The following is a 14,061-nucleotide window of genomic DNA, read 5'->3' as shown; positions in this document are numbered from 1 at the left end:
GATCTCAATTTGCAACAGGACCCACACCTTGCAGTTGAAGATTCTTCACAGGGTCCACGGCCCTAAACCACCTCACTAAATTTAAAGCGGGAGCATCTCCAATGTGTCCTAAATGTAAAGTGAGCATGGGCACACTTACTCATTGTCTTTGGTCCTGCCACAGACTGCAGGCATACTGGAGCGCTGTGGTAGGTGAAAGAGAGGTGTTGGGAACAGATGGACCCGGTATCTCTTCTTCTTGGCTTTGTTAATTCACTTTCATTAGATGCACACACACACAAAAAAAAGGCTTTTCAGTCTCCTCACTTTTTGTGCAAGACAGAACATTCTATTAGGGTGGGTGTTGGAAAGTCCTTTGGGGTTGGCGGGCTGCTGTAAGCTAGTCATGGAGCACATCCCCTTGGACCTTCCTACAAGTACGGTGCACCATAAAATGTCGAATTTCTATCAGACGTGGCGGCCCTTTTTGGACTATCTGGATGCAGATTTGTCTGCCACATTAATAAGAGCCTTTATATAGCTATGGCAATTCCATATAATGAATCTGGTATCCAGAGGGAAGGAACGACAAATTTACGAATATGTATAAATGTATCTGCTCAATGATCAAGGGCTATTGCTTTGTTTTGCTGAGCTGTATTATGATTATCATCATTGTTAAGAATTTCCTTTTTTAGCTAAGTTTTTAGTTATTATTTATTCATGTAATTAGTGGGTTTGTTCATTAATATTGGTTTGAACTGTTTGGTTTTGTATTTGTTATAATATTCAAATGAAAAAAATTCTTTTTTTTAAACAAAAATATATTTGAAAAAAAATATCCCATATCCCATGAACAACTGAAAATAAAATACAGATGGGTGGATTACCTCCATACCAATCTTTTTGCCTTCCAGGAATATATCCAAATGTGTATTGGACTCACTTAAGTTATTGTCTCTGTAATGCAGTTAGCTAACGAGGACTAGCCTGACCCACAGGGTGAAATCGTATGGAAATGACATGGTTCTAGGCCACTAGCTCAAGCTACCACTGAGGTAGCAGGAACCCTGCTCTTTGAAGAAGGTCTTCTACACCAAGAGGGGAAGAGGGCAGAGAATACCCTCTCACTACTTATGTTAAATTCACCATGGGATCACTCAAGGCTTCATCTACTCCACATCTTAAATCCATTAGATTACAGTTTCCAAATAGAATGGATGCTTAGGTAAACAACACAACTATATTCCCACTTTTCAATTATTAGGCATCATTTATTCATTTATTGCACTAAAGAAAGAAATCAGCTGAAACTTCATTAATTTTAATGGCTGTTTTGTTTAAACTGGATGGTTAAAATTGCCTGAGTCAGCTGATCTGGTTTATGAGTGTACAGTTATATTTAAAGGCACATTACCACAATCTGCATTTCTACAGCATCTTGAAAATCATAAAATTCAGTTCTGGGCACGTTACTTAAGAATGTTAAAGCCCTCGAGAGAGAGAGAGTGCATCGGAGATTTACTGGAATGAGGGATTTTAGATACAAGGCAAGATTAGAGAAATTGACCTTATTCTCGTTGGAGTAGAGAAGATGAAGAGGTGACCTTATTGAGGCATTCAAAATTTGGTTTTGACAAGGTAGAGAAGGATAATTTGTTTCTACCAATTGGCATGTCAGTAGCTAGGGGGTCACAATATCAAAATTGTCACCAAGAGAGCTATGAGCGAGATGAGGGGAAATGTCTTTACTCAGAGCTGTTAGGATTTGGGTTGTGCTGTCTGGGAGAGTAGTGGAGGCAGATTCCATAATAGGTTTCAAAAGAAAGCTGGACGCATATTTGGAAGCCATGAAGTTACAGGGCTACGGAGATAGAGTTGGAGAATGGGCCTAGCTGGGTAGCTCTTTCAGGAGTCGGTCAGACACGCATGGGTCAAATGGCCCCCTTCTGGACTGTAAAAATCTATGATAAAATGTCCTGTCACAAGAGAGTGTAATCAGACAAAACAATTTGACAATGACCTGAAGGGTGAGCTATTATGGCAGTTGATCAAACATTTGTTCAAAAGAATTAAGTTTTAAGGAGCACCTTTAAAGGAGGACAGGGAGAGGCAGAGGGGTTTTGGGCAGGCAATTCCAGAGTTTGAGACCCTGTCAGCCAAAGGCCTAACCTTATTAGAGGTATGAACGAATCTCTCAAATTTCAAATCTAATGGTGATCTTGCTTATTCTGCACCTTCTGTGCAGCCGTAACTTTACATTCCTCACTCTGTTCTATCACCCTATGATCTTTATATGTTATGATCTGCCTGAACTGCTCACAAAACAAAACTTTTTCACTGCACTGAGGTACATGTGACAATGATAAATTAAATGAAATCACAAAAGACTGTAATAAGTCAAATCAGGGAGAAGTCAAGTCGGAATTCAAGGAACGCAGAGATTCCAGGTGGTTGCAGGGCAAGTGAAGTTTATAGAAAGATAGAAGTTGAAGCTATGCAGGAAACCAAACACCCACGTGTGAATTTTAAATGCATGCACTCTTTGGCCAGTCACCAATAGATAGACTGTCAGCCTCAGCCTAGGGAGGGGGACAACATACAAGGTGAAGCCTTGGGGTAAGTGAATAGATTTAAGTGTCTGGGGTCAGTGGTGGCAAACAATGGAAGTGCAGAAATAGAAATTCAGCAACAATCTAGTTGCTGTTGGAGTAAGTGGAAGAAGTGGAGCGTTACTTGATGGAAAAGTACTTAGCGGAAAGGAAGACTCGAAAAGATGGTTGTGACATCGACCGTGTTATGGTGAATTCAAACAACATGTTCAGACACATAAGGACACACATCCAGGGCAAGTAGGACTTGGGAACCTGGGCCTTCAGACTCAGAGGCAAGGACATTACCCCTGTACCACAAGAGCCCCAGAGTTAGGAACCGCAGAAACTTAGGCAACATCAAGGAACAATGAACCGACACCAATGAGCTACAGAGGCTGACTGTGATGGATGTGTGCTGTAACAGGAAAAGGCCAGCACCTGAAACCAGTGAGGTTTCATGGTAAGAGCAAAGAAAGTGTTTGAGAAGAGATTGAAACAATCTGGTCATTTATTACAGCAAGAGAGAGAATGGGGTTGGGGGATGTGGTGAAGGGAGAGATGGAGGTGAGTCTGCCAGGAGAGAGAACAGGAAGTCCTGAGAGCATCAAATGTGAAAAAAAACATGGTGGCGAGAGTCACAGACACAGTGGCTTGGAAGAGGAAGGGGCGACTGGCAACAGGAATAGACAAGGGCGATCTCCCAGATGGATGGTGATCTCAAACAAAACAGCACAAGCAGCACTGTAGGGATTCTATGAATCTATGAAGCTAAGGAGAGGAGCGGGAGAGTGGGAGCTGATGGCTGTTAGTGAGCAGGAGGTTGATGGCAGAACCAGATGGTGAGAGCTCGGATCCAGACTGCTGAGGTTTGGTGGTGGGAAGTGAACAGCAGTCCATCAGAATGCTCACAGTGCCATGGACCCAGGTTCAATCCCAGCCTCGGGCTTCTGTCTGCATGGAGTTTGTCTATGTTCCTCATGCCTGCGTGGGTTTCCTCCGGATGCTCCAGTTTCCTCCCACTGTCTAAAGATGTGCAGATTAGTTGGATTAGCTGACATGCTAAATGACCCCATAGTGACCAGGGATATGCAGGCTGGATGGGTAAGCCATGGGAAATGCAGAGTACAGAGTGTCGAGTCGAGTGTCAAGTCGAGAGGAGAGTAGAGAGGAGAGAAGCTTTATTTGACGTTTCGACCATATACAGCTGGTACAATAAAAATGAGACAGTGTTCCCCCATGACTAAGATGCTATGTGAACACACAGACTACACAAGAGTACAGTCATACACAGGGCAGCATAAAGTGCATAGAAAAGTGCAAAACATGCAAGACAGCACAGTCATTCCTGACAAGACAAAACAACAGGCACAGTGGTGGACAAATTACAATGCACCAATCAATTTGGGTCACCATAGTCTTACTAGACCATACGGGCTGCTCTCTTATTAGAGAGAGAAGCGACTGATGGTGATTTAACCTGAGGGCCACCAGACCGCAGGCAAGGGGAGAGATTGAAAAGGCAAGTCCTTCATGGTAACCTCAAACCAGTGATGGAATTGAACCCCATGATGTTAACAATGAATGATCATTAATAAAACATTATTTTTGAAGCAATTCAAAAAGTCATCCGAACATTGCAAGTGGCATGGAGTGTGATCATACAATGTTAAGGAGCCTGATGGCTTGGGGGAAGAAACTATTGCATAGTAGAAGATTGGGTTGGTTGGGTGCTCTTCAGAGGGTCGGTGTGGACTTGATGGGGCAAATGGCCGCTTTCAGCATTGTAGGGATTCTATGATTCTATTCTATTTTATGATTCGAAGTCTGAAGCTAACAAAGACAGTAGATATTGGCGATCTTCTCAATGACCAGCACCAATATAATCCCCTGTATCCCTAATTAACCTTCATATTGATTATTTTCCATTTGACTGGTTGCAATTCAGCCAAATAAAGTGCAGATTTGACAACATTTCAAGTATTTGCCCTTTCCTAACATCATCACATGGCGTCAAAACCCAAACAGGTTACATTCCCTTGTTTTCTCTTTAAACTCCACATCTCTGGTGCCTGCCTTGTTTGTAAATGCTGATGAGGTCACAGAAGTGTGATGGTACAAATCCAACCGCACTGAAACCAGTGAGCACAGATTCTTCATAACGATCATCCAATTGTACGGCTATAACTTTATCTGCCTCAAATTTCTCTTCCTGAAGCGAATGATATTCCCATTGAGTGGAGCGGAGGGGGGAGGGGAACACCACCTTGCTTCAGATCCTCAGTTCTACCAGAATGACAGGAGACACATGATGGCCTTTATTGAGGCGGCCCCAGTCTATAACCTCCTCCAAGCTGGAAGGGAAAACATTTAGCAAACCAAATGCCCATTATACAAATCTACCACTTTGGTGCATATAGTAATTATATACATTGCTGTCATATAGTAATCCGCTGCAATATAAGGTTCCTGCATCAGATTATATTCTTACACCTATCCATTTTTTGCCTGGGTGCCTGTTGACTTTATACACGTTTAATAATGTAGAATAAAGGAAGGTTGTCAGACAGCTGTATTTCAATGTGGCTTTCACATTAGTCCTTGGCCAGAGCAAAGTTTTGTCAATGCAATGCATGATCTATGGCAAACAACCATGGGGACCTTGACAATGGGAGTGTAACAATGGTAAGGTAGAGGACATCATGGGTGCTACATTACAACAGAAGATCGGGGTCTCTGTGGAAATAGAATGAGCAGTGTACTGGGCAAGACAATAAAGGGGCTGCATTCTCCAGTTTATCAGTTTGAGTAAAAGCAGGGAAATATTCAATGGGGGCAGACACACAACAGAATGAACCACTTATCTAACTGTGTTACATGTGTCCTGGAAATGCGCCAAGGACAAGGATGGACTACAACAGTTCCCCTTAAAGAAATACGCCTTTAACAACTAGTTACAGCACCATTTTTATTTGGGCTGATTTGCCAAGAAAACATCCCCCTATCGTCTGCACATGCAAGAACACACAGTGACAGCACCTCATGTGCAAACACAAAGAATACAAGTATATTGGCCCTGCCTCCAGCTCTGCATCAAATCCCTTCCAAATCAACCAGGGGCCAACTGTACACATTCCCGCCTCCTAAAGCTAAAAATAAGACTGGTTCCATTTTGGCAGTCCAAAAGCCCATGACAACACGAAATGCAGCAACGAATCTCACAAACCAAATCTCATACACATTCACACACCACAGCAAGGTAACCACAAAAAAAAATTTACAACACAGGGAGTAGCCAATGACCTCTAACCAACAGGATTGAGGATACTGCACAATATTCTTGACTCCACTGCTCATTTCCACTAGAGTGGAACAGAATGCTAGAGCACACAGGGGCGTCTTTGGTTGTGCGTAACTTTCATTTAGACAAAACGAAAATGACACTCAGACCTAAACTGCCCCTGTCATTTGGAAATCTCTTCGAAATGGCCACTGATGTAGCAACATCTCTCCTCATTGCTCATGAGGAAAAAGGTGTGTTCCATCTAAGTGCGACTGTTATTGAGGTCAACAAAGCCAGATGAGAGGGAGAGAAAGAGGGAGAGAAAGAGAGAGAGAAGATGGCACGCTCTGCAGATATCACTTATGATGTTTCCATCTTGTTTCACGGTGGGTGCATTGGGGCTCAGGTACAAACCATCATTATTTCATGTGAAGGAGAGGAGACAAAGCAATGCAGTGGAGAGGTCCAGCCCTGCTGAATTATATCACAACGTTCACATCGATTATACCTAATCCAGCTAACCTGGCATTAGATAAATGGGACCTAGTTTTCAAAAATCAGACTACAATTCTAAAACAATATCATTACCATAAACTATTTCAAATGGATAACTGCAGAATTCCAATAACTAGGAGCAAAAGGCAGGGTATTCAAATATAACTACCAGACAATGAAAACGTCAAATGACAAAGCTCCTAAATTCTACGCACAGCAGGAGATATCTGCGGGAGTGCATGGGTTAAGGTCACATAGAACACAATGTGTCTATTGCTAATTATCTCCCCAAAATAGAAGCAGCCTTGTATTGCTTAACATGAGGGCAATAAACTAAATGGTCACATCTATCAGTAAGCATTGTTGTATGCTCTTTCAATTGTTCTTATTTAAGAGGCACTGGTGTGTGTGTGTGTGTGTGTGTGTGTGTGTAAGAGAGAGAGAATTTAATTGCATAATAATCTCAAAAGATACATCATGATTTGACTCCTGGGCACTTGCATATTTGGGGTGTCCCATAGTATAAACGGAAGCCAGTTTCAAAAATCTGGAGCAGATGTATGTGAAAAACAAAACATATATTGCAGCACCAAATGGTTCCTGTATCAGGGAAATTAAAATCCACCCTGATACAGGCTCCCTCTTCCCTAAAGCAGCACATCCCGCACCAACACTGCAGTCCACAGTGAGGAATTTAACACAGAAAAATTATCTGCAAACAAAGCACTGCAAACTCCAGCAAATGGAAGAAATCAACTACAATTTATTTATGTAGCCAGCCACATTCAGAAGTACAGAGGCTCCCTCTGCACTGACTTGACAATGGGTATTTAATTACACGCTCAGTGCAACGGAATCAGAACAATGGAATGTGCCGATGGACAAATTTCTCAAGGTACCTTTCTCTTTCGATCCCGCGAACGTTTTCGGTGTTTTTTGACGACTTTCTCATCCTCAGTCGCAGCTTCCAATTCCCGGTTTTTCTTGATGTGAGATGCAGCATGGGCCATCCTGGGTACCGGTAATATCTGACCAAATGTGACAGCTGAGTGTAGGTACAATCCCTGGCAATCTCGCAAAACCAGCCTTCAGTGATTTGTGTCTCGCTTTCCCTCTGTGCTTGCAGTCACCGATGAAGAATTAAAACCAGAGAAGGCAAATGATCACCAGACAAATGCAGGGGAGACATTGTGCGTTGACTGGCTTTATCTACCTCTGCACATCTCGAAGGAAGAAGCCTTCAAAGAGTGCAGCCATTCTGATGCATTAATGTAGTGAAGAAGTCAGCTGGGATAGTGAAGGCAGAATCATGGATAGACTGTATCTCCTGCTTACCAACTGGAAGTGCCTAAGTGACTTCAGTGAAAGGGGGAGACAGAGGGAGATCCTGACAGGGGTAATAGCTACATCAGGAGATGTACAAACTGACGCCGCACTAAAACAGAGCAATAGTCAAGTGTCCTCACATTATTAACTCCTCACATCTCACAGAATCATTTTATTGCTGACTTAAACAGTCAGGCAAAGGTGTATTGGGATACAGCACAAACCTGCGCTGCAGTGGAACGGGTCTTTCTACAATGCTGATGCAGACAGAGGCCAGGGTGAAATGACATTTACATTTACCACCCCTCCACCCTCCGCAACATAGGCCAAACGGTGCAATGTCGAGTGAATTTGGGTGGAGGGGGGGGGGGGAAACCGAAGAACCTACATTCTCCCCAAATCTGACAGGTCCCAGCAATCGTGCTGTTCGCACATTAACTGTGTAGCAAAGCTTGCACTCCAGGACTGCTCATTACTGAGCACTGCACGGCAGATCTAAATATGTAATCACACAGGCTCACATCACAAACGCTAGGCTTAAGTTCCCTAGAGCTATATGGACAAGGCAAAGAGCAAAAGAAAACTAAACAAAAAACACCCGCTTTTCTCTAAACTGACACCATCTGTTTTAGTGTCCCTTCTTTGAGAGCCACAAATTATATGATTGTATTTTTTTTACCACCTGCGTCCTTGTTGCTGCTGACTGCAGCTTTTGAATATTCATGATAGGTGGGAGAGAGAGAGAGAAATACACCCAGCAGCCTGCATAGATCCGGGACGTAGTAATACCTGTGGCCAGAAAATGGAGTTCTCTCCTTGGAATATAAAGAGCACAGCAGACAGGAGCAGGGGACAGGGACATCAAAGAGAGCAGGGGCAGTAGGAGGTATTTGTTAGACACAGTAAGATTCTTGTGGGCTAGAAAGGGGAAAAATCAGCTCCTGTCAAAGGATAAACAGTAAAGCCTCTATTGTCACCCAACACAAGAGCCTTTTAAATGGTCACTGCTTTCCATTTGCAGGTTTTGGTTGAGAGAGGCTGTTTACAGGAGCCTGGGATTCTTCATTTGGTTTCGGAGTGTGGTCTTTACTTCATGGAAGAAAGGGTGTTCCTCCCCATTTTGCCTGCATCAGCAAACTGAAGGCGAGACCATTCTACTGTGTCACAGACGACGTGAACAGGATACGCACTGTTGGCTGCAGATTGGGTTAAGGAAAGAAAGGTTTTAGAAAAACAACAGTTGCTAATATTTGGCAATTTAATGGAAATATCAAATGCCTCCACTTGTACATCACCCTATCGAAAGACAGGCTCTGTCACTCCCCTCCTCATCATTTGGAAGAATCGTACTGATGGGCCATTAATGGTTAAAACCTAGTTCACTCCATGAAACAAAGATGAAGAAGATTAAAAGCCAAATAAGTAAGAGTGCCAGAAATTGCTAATCTTTATTCCATTTTTAATATTAAAGTGGCACCACACATTCCAGCCAGCAGTGATCTCTGCAGATGTATCACTGACCTGTATAGAGAAATGGACACATGAGCCAGCAATGGAACCATGCCAAAGCAGTTTGAGCAGCTCGAGTTCAGCTTTGTCCTGTTGATAGTGGAATTAGGAGTAACAATCATAAACCCAGCTCACTCAGTTACAATACCTATGATACATTAACCTGACAGCGGCAAGAGTGCTTCGTCATTTTCCATGTCACACCGAATACCAAATGAATTGTGTTTGTGAGCGAGCAAATGCGAGAGTGGAAGAGAACATGTGAGTGAGTAAGAGAGGTATGAGTTGAGAGAATGAGTGTGGGTGAGCGATAGAGAGTCTGAATGTGCGCCAGACACAGCAAGTGTGAGAGAGTGAAAGTGGGAGAATCAGTTGAGTATGAGCGAGTGTATTTGTGCACGAGTGAGCGTGTGAGTGTTTGAGTGTGTGTGAGATTGAGGGAGAGAGAGGAGCTGAGGGTGAATCAGTAAAAGTGAGCAAGTGCGTGAGAGCAAGTGTGAGAGATAGCACACGAATGAGTGTGGAACAGATTACCAACTAATTCTTTACCTTGATGGAGGGTCTCCGTTGTGGAAAAGGTACCTGAAGAAATCAAGAATCTCAAGTCTCAACCCCTTGCCAGCATTTCTCATGATAGTAGAGACAGTCTGTGGTTCACACAATAGTTCCTGGAGGTAGCTGGTCACTTAAATGATCAAATTTGACTTTGTATCTCATAGTGTCTGAAATCCAGACTGAGGAGATTAGACCAGGTAAGAATAGCTCTGTTCTAAGTGCATTTTATTTGGATTGTCTGGGTATCCATTTGGAGAACTGAGGCACCTCAGTGGATATGGTTCTGGGATACCTTGGGGGTGGGAGTCAGGATCTGCATGACCCTTTGTTTTTCTGGCACCAGATGTTAAAGTGTTCGCCTGGAACCCCCAAGAGTGACTGCACAACTTGGGGGGGGGGGGGGGGGGGAAGTGGGGGTAGGGATGTGAGACTTTTAATGTGAACATTGGACATGAAAAAGTGCGTAAATCCCTTGGAACAGTCCCATCTATCAAGGGCTGTCAAGCAACTCTCAAAATAACAGCAGGAGTCCAGACCTATCAGCAAGTCACAATAAATGTCACTATGTTTTTATGGATAGGAGTGCTTTTCTCAATACAGTGTAGTCTCAATGTAGAACTTCAATTGAAATATATTTTCTCAACGATGTGCATAGCTACCTGTGGATACTCAATTAGTTAGCATGGTAGATGAAGGGGAAAGGGTGGTGGGTTGTAAATACAGAGCAAGTTGGCGTAGGGGGACTAGCGAGTTTTGAGAAGATTTTTAACTCAGGTTGAGGTTCTGGGTGTAGGTTTGGTCGCTGAGTTGGAAGGTTCATTTTCAGACATTTCATCACCATACAAGGTAACATCTTCAGTGAGCCTCCAGGCGAAGCACTACTGATGATTCCTGCTTTCTATTTATATGTTTGGGTTTCTTTGGGTTGGTGATGTCATTTCCTGTGGTTATGTCATTTCCTGTTCTTTTTCTCAGGGGGTGGTAAATCGGGTCCAAGTCAATGTATCAATGTAGGAGATGTGATGGCGGGTGGACACTAGATTACATGGGTTAGCATGGATTTCTTTGTAATTTGTTCATGAGATGAGGCTAGGCTCCATGGATGGGAAACTTTTGTTAGGAGGATAGCCTGAAGCAATTGCATTTGTTCTTGGAGAGAAGGAGGCAGAGAAAAGTTTTCTAAATATTGAGCAGGCTGGGCAAAGAGGACTTGTCGGGGTGGGGGAGGTGAGTTGTTCCTGCTTGTCAAAGAAACATGAAGGAGAGGACATGGATTGAAAGAGCCATGTACAAATGAAGCCAGGGTGATGTGAGAAAAAAAGAACTGTTTCACCCAGCAAGTAGTTAGAGTGTGGAATGAATGCACTGCCTGGAAATATGGTAGAGGCAGATTCAATTGAGATAGTCAAGAGGAGTGTTGGATGATTTTTGGATAGTAATGGTGTGTGGGGAGATGTGAAAAAGACAGAAGATTGGCACTGGGTAACAGAAATGATGCAGGCATGATGGGCTGAATGGCCTCCTTCTATGCCATTACAATTCTGTGATTCCGACAGTGTGAGAGTTTTGATTTCTCCCTCATCATAATGGGCTAAGTCTACGCAACTCTGTTCAACCAAGCCAAATAGTACACACCAGCAGAAACAATTATTTTGTTTGGATCTTTGAGAAGTGCTGCACTCTGATTTTACTTACTCGACTTCAGGCAGCCATGCTTTCAAAGGCCATGGTTGTCAGCTTTGGAAACCCCCCCTGCAGATCACTCCCCGTGAGACACCCCAACCCTTCTTTCCAGAAACTGCTAAAAAGCTACCTCTTAAGGCTAAGCTTTCGATAATCTTTCTCAACTACCCCATCAATGTTTGTTTGTATTGTTTGAGCTGCCACCAATTTTTATTTTCTTAAACACTCCTTTTGTTGTTGTAAGCAATAACTTCCCCCCTCCCCCAACCCCCGAAGACCAATTCAGAAATGGCTCCTCCCACTGAGACTCCAATTCTAACATGGCAGCTGCCAGGCCGCGCTCTGGTAACTTTAGGAGGTTAGCTCCCATCCACAGGAGCTGGATGGGTTGAGATTTGGAGGTGCATTCTGGATCCTGGGATGCTGAGCTCAGAGCGCAAGCGCAGGCAAGGATGGCAGCGAGAAACCTCGGCTTGCTCTCATTATCACCTCCCTCGCCATTTCTGTCACGTAATGACTCTCGCTCGGGACTGCCAACTATGGTTGAACAAATGCCTAGATGTTACATCATGCAAGTTCCTGCCCAGTCAAACAGATCTCAGTGCCTAATTCCAATATTTTTCTCATGAATGAATTTAAAGAAAACGACATAGCATTTATCATTTCAGACGACTCCAAGATAACCCTGGAGCATTCACAAGCCTTTCTCCATCACTCCTCACTACCACAGGCCTTTACTTTCACCTCTTCAACTCCTTCAACTCGCTTCAACGTTAATCACAGGTCGATAGGGTGGTTAAGGCAGTATTTAGCACGCCTGCCTTCATTGCTCAGACCGTTGATGTCATGTTGAGGTTGTACAGGGTGTTGTTAAGGCCGTTTCTCCACTATTGTGTGCAGTTCTGGTTGCCCTGTTATAGGAAGGATATTATTAAGCTGGAGAGAGTTCAGTAAAGATTAACCAGGGTTTGAGTTACAAGGAGAGGCTGGGAATGTTTCATTGGAGTGTAGAAGGTTGAGAGGTGACCTTATTGAGCTTTATAAAATCATGAGGGGTATAGATAAGGTGAATGGCAGGTGTCTTTTTCCTAGGGTGGAAAACTTCAAGACTAGGGGACATATTTTTAAGGTGAGAGGAGCAAGATTTAAACAAGACACGAAGGGGCAATTTGTTTTGGTTTTTGTGTGGAATAAACGTTCAGAGGAAGTGGTGGATGCAGGTACAGTTACAGCGTTTGAAAGGCATTTAGAGAAGTACATGAGTAAGAAGTGTTTGGACAGATATGAGCCAACTGCAGACAGGTGGATCTAGTTTAGTTTTACACAGTAAGTCCCTCATGGATGGAACGAAATTCCTGAGGAAGTGATAGAAGTGAGTACAATTACAATATTTAGAAGATATTTTGATAAGTACATTAGATTGAGAAGACATTACATTAGATTAGATTACTTACAGTGTGAAAACAGGCCCTACGGCCAACAAGTCCACACCGACCCACTGAAGTGCAACCCACCCATGCCCCTACATTTACCCCTTATCTAACACTACAGGCTATTTAGCATGGCCAACTCACCTGACCCGCACATCTTTGGACTGTGGGAGGAAACCGGAGCACCCGGAGGAAACCCACGCAGACACGGGGAGAACGTGCAAACTTCACACCGTCAGTCGCCTGAGGCGGGAATTGAACCCGGGTCTATGGCGCTGAGAGGCAGCAGTGCTTGCCACTGTGCCACTGTGCCGCCCACTATGAGCCAAGCACAAGCAGGTAGGATTGATTTAGTTTGGGATTATGGTCAGGGGTGGACCAGTTGGACCAAAGGGTCCCTTTCTGTGCTGTATGACTATGATTGAAAGCTCATCACCCTAAATCATTCACTCATTGTCTCTCGTCACATCTGGGCATTTGTCAGCATTTTCTCCTTTCTGTCTCAGATTTCCAATGTGCAGTACTGTTTCTGTCAAGCTCAGTTTAGTCAGAACACTTCAACAATGGTTTTGGTGCTGATACCTCCTGAAAGCCCTTTCTTTCGACAGGACATTGGCTCTCTCCTGACAACTCTTCCCTTTGGTTCACCCAATTATTATCAGCATCTCCCTATTCCTACAGACCAGTGCCCATTCACTCAACTTACAAAAGGCCTGCAAATGTGCACTGCCACATCCCTTTATACTGGTCGTCACGTGTACCTCAATGGGTAACACCCATCCTCTGGGTTCAAATCCCAGTCAGCAACTAGAATGCCTTATTGTCTAAAATACTAAAAATTGTATATGAGATTAGAATTAAGAATCTCTACAAGCTATTCAGGCCAACAAGTCCACATCGATCCTCTGAAGAGCATCCCACCCAGACACACCCCTCTACCCTATCCCTGTAAATCTGCATTGCCCATGGCCAATCCATCCAGCCTATACATCCCTGAACACTATGGGCAATTTAGCACGGCCAATTCATCCTAACCTGCACATCTTTGCACTGTGAGAGGAAATCCACGCAGACACAGGGAGAATATGCAAACTCCACTCAAACAGTCACCAGACGGTGAAATCAAACTTGGGTCCCTGGTGCTTTCAGGCAATAGTGCTCACCACTGATCTACCATGTCACCAGTAGAGTCCCTTTCCCTCCTTTCAGA

The 14,061-nt window shown here is 43.7% G+C and overlaps 1 protein-coding gene across 2 annotated transcripts in view; it reads right to left on the bottom strand.

Annotated features, from left to right (window-relative positions):
* ank3b (ankyrin 3b) overlaps positions 1–7,358 on the bottom strand; it is a 392,035-nt gene extending 384,677 nt beyond the window's left edge. For both annotated transcript variants that reach the window (XM_060841865.1, XM_060841864.1), the window contains exon 1: positions 7,248–7,358. In XM_060841865.1, the coding sequence (XP_060697848.1) occupies positions 7,248–7,358 (111 nt within the window). The remainder of the gene's footprint in view (positions 1–7,247) is intronic.
* Between the last annotated feature and the right edge of the window lie 6,703 nt (positions 7,359–14,061).

This window comes from Hemiscyllium ocellatum, chromosome 22, assembly GCF_020745735.1.
Source record: "Hemiscyllium ocellatum isolate sHemOce1 chromosome 22, sHemOce1.pat.X.cur, whole genome shotgun sequence".
NCBI lineage: Eukaryota > Metazoa > Chordata > Chondrichthyes > Orectolobiformes > Hemiscylliidae > Hemiscyllium > Hemiscyllium ocellatum.
Note: the sequence above shows the minus strand (reverse complement) of the source record. Positions and strands in the feature narration are given on the sequence as shown.